This window comes from Oncorhynchus masou, chromosome 17 (genome assembly GCF_036934945.1).
Source record: "Oncorhynchus masou masou isolate Uvic2021 chromosome 17, UVic_Omas_1.1, whole genome shotgun sequence".
Taxonomy (NCBI): Eukaryota; Metazoa; Chordata; class Actinopteri; order Salmoniformes; family Salmonidae; genus Oncorhynchus; species Oncorhynchus masou.
The window spans coordinates 13,804,371-13,813,726 of NC_088228.1; the positions used below are offsets into that span (position 1 = coordinate 13,804,371).

At 45.5% G+C, this 9,356-nt stretch overlaps 1 protein-coding gene across 2 annotated transcripts in view; it reads left to right on the forward strand.

Annotated features, from left to right (window-relative positions):
- Positions 1–4,696, forward strand: part of LOC135558538 (SPRY domain-containing SOCS box protein 4-like) — a 136,281-nt gene extending 131,585 nt beyond the window's left edge. For both annotated transcript variants that reach the window (XM_064992411.1, XM_064992410.1), the window contains one exon: positions 3,168–4,696. In XM_064992411.1, the coding sequence (XP_064848483.1) occupies positions 3,168–3,295 (128 nt within the window). In that variant the 3' untranslated portion in view covers positions 3,296–4,696. The remainder of the gene's footprint in view (positions 1–3,167) is intronic.
- The last annotated feature ends 4,660 nt before the right edge of the window (positions 4,697–9,356 follow it).

The following is a 9,356-nucleotide window of genomic DNA, read 5'->3' on the forward strand; positions in this document are numbered from 1 at the left end:
TTATACACTGTATCGCCAGGATAGAACGGCAGCCTCTGGTAAGACACGGGGCGGGGCCTATGTATATATGTAAACAACAGCTGTTGCTCGATGTCAAAGGAAGTCTTGAGGTTTTGCTCGCCTGAGGTAGTGTGGTCTACAGCTTATTATGAGATACTCTATCTACCTAGAGAGTTTTCATTTGTATTTTTTGTAGCTGTCTACATACCACCACACACCGATGCTGGCACTAAGACCGCACTGAATGAGCTGTATACCGTCATAAGCAAACAGGAAAACGCTCATCCAGAGGCGGCGCTCCTAGTGACCGGCGACTTTAATGCAGGGAAACTTAAATCTGTTTTACCTCATTTCTATCAGCATGTTAAATGTGCAACCAGAGGGGGGGGATTTCTAGACCACCTTTACTCCACACACAGAGACTCATACAAAGCTCTTCCTCGCCCTCCATTTGGCAAATCTGACCATAATTCTATCCTCCTGATTCCTGCTTACAAGCAAAAATGTAAGCAAGAAGCACCAGTGACTCGGTCTATAAAAGAAGTCAGATGAAGCAGATGATAAACTACAGGACTGCTTTGCTATCACAGACTGGAGTATGTTCCGGGATTCTTCCGATGACATTGAGGAATACACCACATCAGTCACGGGCTTTATCAATAAGTGCATCGAGGATGTCGTCCCCATAGTGACTGTATGTACATACCCCAACCAGAAGCCATGGACTACAGGCAACATCCACACTGAGCTAAAGGGTAGAGCTGCCGCTTTCAAGGAGCGGGACTCTAACCAGTAAGCTTATAAGAAATTCCCCTATGCCCCCAGACGAACCATCAAACAGGTAAAGTGTCAATACAGGACCAAGATCGAATCGTACTACACCGGCTCTGACACTCCTCAGATGTGGCAGGGCTTGCAAACTATTACAGACTATGAAGGGATGCACAGCTGAGAGCTGCTCAGTGACATGAGCCTACCAGACAAGCTAAATAACTTCTATGCTCGCTTTGAGGCAAGTAAAACCTGAAACATGCATGAGAGCATCAGCATTCCAGATGACTGTGTGATGACACTCTACGCAACCGATGTGAGTAAGACCTTTAGACAGGTCAACATTCACAAGGCCGCAGGGCCAGACTGATTACCAGGACGTGTACTCCGAGCATACGCTGACCAACTGGCAAGTGTCTTCACTGACATTTTCTGTGATACCAACATGTTTCAAGCAGACCACCATAGTCCCTGTGCCCAACACCAATAAGGTAACCTGCCTAAATGACTACCGACCCATAGCACTCACGTCTGTAGCCATGAAATGCTTTGAAAGGCTGGTCATGGCTCACATCAACACCATTATCCTAGAAACCCTAAACCCACTCCAATTGGCATACCGCACCAAAAGATCCACAGATGACGCAATCTTTATTGCACACCACACTGCCCTTTCCCACCTGGACAAAATGAACACATGTGAGAATGCTGTTCATTGACCTCAGCCCAGTGTTCAACACCGTAGTGCCCTCAAAGCTCATCACTAAGCTAAGGACCCTGGGACTAAACACCTTCCTCTGCAACTGGATCCTGGACTTCCTGACGGGCCGCTCCCAGGTGGTAAGGGTAGGTAACAACACATTCTCCATGCTAATCTTCAACACGGGAGCCCCTCAGGGGTGCATGCTCAGTCCCCTCCTGTACTCCCTGTTCACTCATGACTGCATTGCCAGGCACGACTCCAACACCATCATTAAGTTTGCTGATGACACAACAGTGGTAGGCCTGATCACCGATAACGATGAGACAGCCTATAAGGAGGAGGTCAGAGACCTGACTGTGTGGTATAAGGACAACAATCTCTCCCTCACGTGATCAAGACAAAGGAGATTATTGTGGACTACAGGAAAGGAGTACTGAGCATGCTCCCATTCTCATCGATGGGGCTGTATGGGAGCAGGTTGAGAGCATCAAGTTCCTTGGCGTCTGCATCACCAACAAACAACCATGGTCCAAGCAGTCGTGAAGAGGGCACAACAAAACCTATTCCCCCTCAGGAGACCGAAATGTTTTGGCATGGGTCCTCAGATCTTCAAAAGGTTTTCCAGCTGCACCATCGAGAGCATCCTGACGGGTTGCATCACTGCCTGGTATGGCAACTGCTCAGCCTCTGAGCGCAAGGCACTACAGAGGGTAGTGCCAGTACGTCACCGGGGTCAAGCTTCCTGCCATCCAGGACCTCTATACCAGGCGGTGTCAGAGGAATGTCTTAAAAATGATTAAAGACCCCAGCCACCCTAGTCATAGACTGTTCTCTCTGCTACCGCACGGCAAGTGGTACCAGAGCGCCAAGTCTAGGTCCAAGAGGCTTCAAAACAGCTTCTACCCCCAAGCCATAAGACTCCTGAACACCTAATCAAATGCCTACCCAGACTATTGCACTATTGCCCCCCCACTCACGCTGCTGCTACTCTCTGTTATTATCTACCTTAAAATGTACATGTAGGTTATCTCAGCTACCTCGACTAACCGGTGCTCCCTAACATTGACTCTCTACCGGTACCCCTGTATATAGCCCCGCTATTGTTATTTGCTGCTGCTCTTTAATTATTTGTTATTCTTATCTCTTACTCTTTTTTGTGGTATTTTTTAAAAACTATATTGTTGGTTAAGGGCTTGTAAGTAAGCATTTCACTGTAAAGTCTACTACACCTGTTGTATTCGGCGCATGAGATAAATACAATTTGATTTCATTTGAACGTGGTCGGAGAGACTTGTTTCTACTGTAGATGTTGGTCATGTCTTTATGGGAAACGGGTATAGGCAGATGGGAGACGATAGTGTCACTCTACCAGGCTATTAAACGGAGCAGGCACTAAAGGTGATATTAAATATTTAGAGGGGAGCATCAGCTGGGGAGTGGGTGGGAGAGGAGGGGAATTACAACAACGCTAGCACGCTCTCTTTTGTGCATATTCAAACACGTACACAGATGCAGTCGCATGCATGCACTGTTCTGATCCACATGTGCAAGGGAACACATAACCAACCACACACTCACTGTCGGAAATCCTCTTCCCTTGTCACACACATTAAAAAGTGAAATCTGTATTTTGCTAACTTTTTACCTTGTAAAAACCACCAACTAACCTTTCCTCTTCTCTTCCTGGTTACAGCGGAGCCCCTCCCCCTGATGGACCTGTGTCGTCGGGCCGCCCGGGTCGCGTTGGGTCGAGAGCGCCTCCAGGAGATAGAGACCCTGCCCTTACCACAGTCTCTCAAAAATTACCTTCAGTACCAATGACCAGAACCGTACCGCTTGACCAGACCCGTACCAATGATCAGACCAGTACCGCACACCACCAACTGGGACCATCCGGACAGAAACCATGATGAACTAAGTGTAATGGAAGAACGAGAGGGGGGTTGAATGAACGCGGGCAGACAACGGAAGCGGAATGTTTACACTATGGGCTGTAGCTCTGCGATTAATGGATGGACACTTGAGTTTTGACGGGAGGATGATGGATACTCGAGTATCGGGGTTTTGACCCATTTTGGACTTTTTTAATGATTGATGGCTGTAGCTCTCCTCCAATGAAGACCCTATTTGACAGAATGGTATGGTCCACAGTCACTTTTAAGTATGGCAATAAGTGGTGGTTTTAGGAGGCTACCTGCTGGTTGGAGTGAGAACTGCGCCTAGAAAGCACACAAACTATCCCGGGAGGCTTTTGAACTCAGATCACTGCTACTGGGTACACTATACTCAAGGTCTCCTACCATGTCAGTCCAATCAGCAGACAGACACAGGACATTTCTACAGGGCCAAAATGTGTCCATTTTGAGTTCAACAGGCCTGGAGTCCACGGGTACCATACAATATCTTCCCCGCTGTGTTAAAGGACCCATTAAAGGACAATGCCAGTCTAGGCAAACCTAGTTTTTCTGGATCTACATCAAGTAATGCAAGGGGAAACTGTAGTACACAACTACATGAACAATGGCACAGCAGCCATTTGGGGAGGGGGGTGGGTTCAAGGATGGTTATGGATGACCACACACACGCCTAGCAATCATTTTTTTTTTCAAAAAGCTTGAGTCACTTTTGTTACTTCTAAGTTTGTACCCTATATTTTATAGTGAGTGTGGATTATAATTTTGATGACGATATGATGATGTTATTTATTTATCATGAGGTAGTTCCTTTTTAAAATGGATCATGATGGTTACGTTCAGGTAAATATACTACACCAATACGGGAGATGATGATCAGCTCTGTCACCCTAAGGCTTTTCTTAACAGTATGATGCTTTTATTATCATGATCGCTGATGGTTTTAATCTATATCTGCCTGCTGGGATGAGACACCCGGGTCATACTGGGGCACACAGTGGAATGTATGGACAGTGATGTCATTAGCAGATCTGAAATGTGAATAAAAGCAAAGTGAATGAAAACCGTTTTCTGGGACGGTGATCTCTGTGGCACAAGGTTGGGCTGCCAGCTGTGTGTTTGTTTAGGGAGGCTGGGGAAGGTGCGTGTGCGTGCTTGCCTTTCCAGGGAGGCAGATTTTTGTTGCTGTGTTTTTTTTCTCTGTATGTTTACACTGTCAGTCACGCTCAGAGGAACCAGGGCATCCTCAAATCCAGCTGTGACAGTTTGTGTAACCTCATCGACCCTCGACCTCAGCTGACTTAACTCCTTACCCTTGTTTATATCTGCACCCAGATCTCTCTTCTCTACCTACCTCTCTCTTTATCTACCTAGAGTTGAAGTTTGCATACACCTTAGCCAAATACATTTAAACTCAATTTTTCACAATTCCTGACATTTAATCCCAGTAACAATTCCCTGTCTTATGTCAGTTAGGATCACCACTTTATTTGAAGAATGTGAAATGTCAGAATAATAGTAAAGTGATTTATTTCATCTTTTATTTCTTTCATCACATTCCCAGTGGGTCAGAAGTTTACATACACTCAACTAGTAGGGTAGCCTTCCACAAGTTTCCACAATAAGTTGGGTGAATTTTGGCCCATTCCTCCTGACAGAGCTGGTGTAACTGAGGCAGGTTTCTAGGCCTCCTTGCTCGCACACACTTTTTCAGTTCTGCCCACACATTTATAGGATTGAGGTCAGGGCTTCGTGATGGCCACTCCAATACCTTGACTTTGTTGTCCTTAAGCCATTTTGGAAGTATGCTCGTCATTGTCCATTTGAAAGACCCATTTGCGACCAAGCTTTAACTTCCTGACTGATGTCTTGAGATGTTGCCTCAATATATCCACATAATTTTACTGCCTCATGATGCCATCTATTTTGTGAAGTGCACCAGTCCCTCGTGCAGCAAAGCACCCCCACAACATGATGCTGCCACCCCCATGCTTCACGGTAGGGATGGTGTTCTTCGGCTTGCAAGACTCCCCCTTTTCCCCCCAAACATAACAATGGTCATTATGGCCAAACAGTTCTATTTTTGTTTCATCAGACCAGAGGACATTTCTCCAAAAAGTAAAATCTTTGTCTCCATTTGCAGTTGAAAACCATAGTCTGGCTTTTTTATGGTGGCTTTGGAGCAGTGGTTTCTTCCTTGCTGAGTGACCTTTCATGTTTTGTTGATATAGGACTCATTTTACTGTGGATATAGATACTTTGTACCTGTTTCCTCCAACATCTTCACAAGGTCCTTTGCTGTTGTTCTGGGATTGATTTGCACTTTTCGCACCAAAGTACGTTCATCTCTAGGAGACAGAACGCGTCTCCTTCCTGAGCAGTATGACGGCTGCGTGGTCCCATGGTGTTTATACTTGCGTACTTGCGTACTACTGTTTGTACAGATGAACTAGATAACTTCAGGCATTTGGAAATTGCTTCCAAGGATGAACCAGACTTGTGGAGGTCTACAATTTTTTATTTTCAGAGGTATTGGCTGATTTCTTTTGATTTTCCAATGATGTCAAGCAAAGAGGCACTGAGTTTCACAGGTACACCTCCAATTGACTCAAATGATGTCAATTAGCCTATCAGAAGCTTCTAACGCCATGACATCATTTTCTGGAATTTTCCAAGCTGTTTAAAGGCAGAGTCAACTTGGTGTATGTAAACTTCTGACCCACTGGAATTGTGACACAGTGAGTTATAAGTGAAATAGTCTGTCTGTAAACAATTGTTGGAAAAATTAACCGGCTTGCCAAAACTGTAGTTGTTTAACAAGAAATGAGTGGAGTGGTTGAGAGCGAGTTTTAATGACTCCAACCTGTGTATGTAAACTTCCGACTTCAACTGTCTTTCTTTCCATCTCTACCCTACCTCTCTTTCCATCTCTACCTACCTCCTCTCTCTCTTTCCATCTCTACCTACCTCTCTCTCTTTCCATCTCTACCTACCTACCTCTCTCTCTCTCTCTCTTTCCATCTCTACCTACCCATCTCTCTTTCCATCTCTACCTACCCGTCTCTCTTTCCATCTCTACCTACCTCCCACTCGCCATCTTTCTCAGCCTCACATCTTGTCCATTACGCAGAGAAATCTGCAGTTACAAGCGGAGGAGTTTTGCCCCTAGTGATAATTTTCTAAGATCCCTCGAAATTATTAGAGATATTAAGTGGATGATCAGTGCTGAATTTAAGTGGACACTTCCTTGGAACATCTTAAATAAGTTTGAAGAGGATTTACCCTCTTGAGAATGGCTGAGGCCAGCAAATTGGCTTCCGCTCCACTAAGTTCAGCCATTGAATCTCAAAGCCTGCAGTTTTATTTTACATTTTAACAAAAGTGCATTTTTATGCATTGATCAGACAGCTAACTATAAATATAGCTGGTTCAGCCTATAGCTTAGCACGGATACATGGATCCGTGCTAAGCTAACATGTGGACTTGTGAGTAAGTGAAAATGATAGATCTTCAAAGGGAGCACTAAGTGCACATCCCAAATGTGGCAGTCGGGATAATGGAGCAGACATCTGCCAGACCGGGGCTTACATCTCTGTTGTACAATGTGATATCAGAGTTTCACATCCGCTCAAGTCTCCAGTCTCCCTATCTCGATATGTAAGGGATTGCTGTATTGGAAATCAATGCCAGACAGCGTGATACTACTCTTCCGTGCCGGCCTTGAAATGGGCTCGGGTTTCTTTTTTCTCTCCCAAACTCGTGTTTTGGAAGCAGCTCAAATGTAATTGAAAAACAAGACTACTTGGGGTTTGATCAAAGGTCTGTGGACATCATTCTGTTTGAGTGCAAGGACACGTGGAGGATATATATATATATGTATTGATCACTCTCCAAACTCTCATTTACTCTTCTCTTTAAAACAGTGTTCTTTAATCCTGGTCCTGTGGATCCGCAGAATTCGCAAGTGGGTATAGGAACTTACAGGAGCTTCTAGGAACATCTTGTGAAGGGGTATTGTTAAAGATCCTGAACATCAATTTGGATGAAACCAGTTCAGAGTAGTTTGATCCAAGTATGAAAAATGACGGTAGATGGTACAATACTTGAATTTAGGAGGCAGGCCTTACTTCCTGCGTTATGAAACTTCATGTATTTTCTGACATTTTATACACCAATGGTACAACGCCTTAAAAACCATCATCACGTGCGCATCATAAGACTTTGTTTAAAAAACGTAAGATAACCGAAGCAGAACGATACTGGTAACTAACCCCCTTTCATCTGTTGTTACTTCACAAAGTATTCAAACCCCGTTTCAATTCATTTTAGAATAAGATGTATAGTTTATAAATAATATTTTTGCAAATTTATATAAAAAAACTGATATCACATTTATATAAGTATTCAGACCCTTTACTCAGTACTTTGTTGAAGCACCTTTTGCAGCGATTACAGCCTTGAGTCTTCTTGGGTATGACGCTACAAGCTTGGCACACCTGCATTTGGGGAGTTTCTCCCATTCTTCTCTGCAGATCCTCTCAAGCTCTGTCAGGTTGGATGGGGAGGGTCACTTCACAGCTATTTTCAGGTCTCTCCAGAGATCTTCGATCGGGATCAAGACCAGACTTTGGCTGGGCCACTCAAGGACATTCAGAGACTTGTCCCGAAGCCACTCCTGCATGGTCTTGGCTGCGTGCTTTGGGTCGTTGTTCTGTTGGGAGGTGAACCTTCGCCCCAGTCTGAGGTCCATGCTTCACCATAGGGATGGTGTCAGGTTTCCTACAGATGTGACGCTTGGCATTCAGGCCAAAGAGTTCCATCTTGGTTTCATCTGATCAGAGAATCTTGTTTCATGGTCTGAGAGTCCTTTAGGTGCCTATTGGCAAACTCCAAGCAGGCTGTTATGTGACTTTTTACTGAGGAGTGGCTTACGTCTGGCCACTCTGACATAAAGGCCTGATTGGTGGAGTACTGCAGAGATGGTTCTCATTTTGGAAGGTTCTCCCATCTCCACAGAGGTACTCTGGAGCTCTGTCAGAGTGACCATCGGGTTCTTTGGCAACCTCCCTGACCAAGGCCGTGCTCCTCTGATTGCTCAGTTTGGCTGGGCGGCCAGGTCTAGGGGAGTCTTGGTAGTTCCAAACTTCTTCCATGGAGGCCACTGTGCTCTTGGAGACCTTCAATGCTGCAGACGTTTTTTCGTACCCTGCCCCAGATTTGTGCTTTGACAAAATACTGTCTTGCCGCTTTATGGACAATTCCTTAGACCTCATGGCTTGGTTTTTGTTCTGAGAGGAGGGAAGAGGGAGAGGGCTGTCAACCGTGGGACCTTGTATAGACAAGTGGGTGTCTCTTCAAATCATGTCCAATCAATTGAATTTGCCACAGGTGGACTCCAATCGAGTTGTAGAAACATCCCAAGGATGATCAATGGAAACAGGATTTATTATTATTTTTTACACCCTTTTCTCCCCAATTTCGTGGTGTCCATTTGTTAGTAATTACTATCTTGTCTCATCGCTACAACTCCCATACGGGCTCGGGAGAGACTAAGGTCGAATGCCATGCGTCCTCTGAAACACAACCCAACCAAGCCGCACTGCTTCTTAACACAGAGTGCATCCAACCCGGAAGCCAGCCGCACCAATGTGTCGGAGGAAACACCGTGCACCTGGCGACCTGGTTAGTGCGCACTGCGCCCGGCCCGCCACAAGAGTCGCTAGTGCGCGATGTGACAAGGACATCCCTACCGGCCAAGCCCTCCCTAACCCGGACGACGCTTGGCCAATTGTGCATCGCCCCATTGAACTCCCGGTCACGGCCGGCTGCGACAGAGCCTGGGCTCGAGTCTCTGGTGGCACAGTGCACTAGACCACTGCGTCACCCGGGAGGCCTGAGCTCAATTTAGAGTCTCATAGCAGAGGGTCTGAATAAATAAGGTGTTCCTGTTTAACTTTTTTTTTCATTTT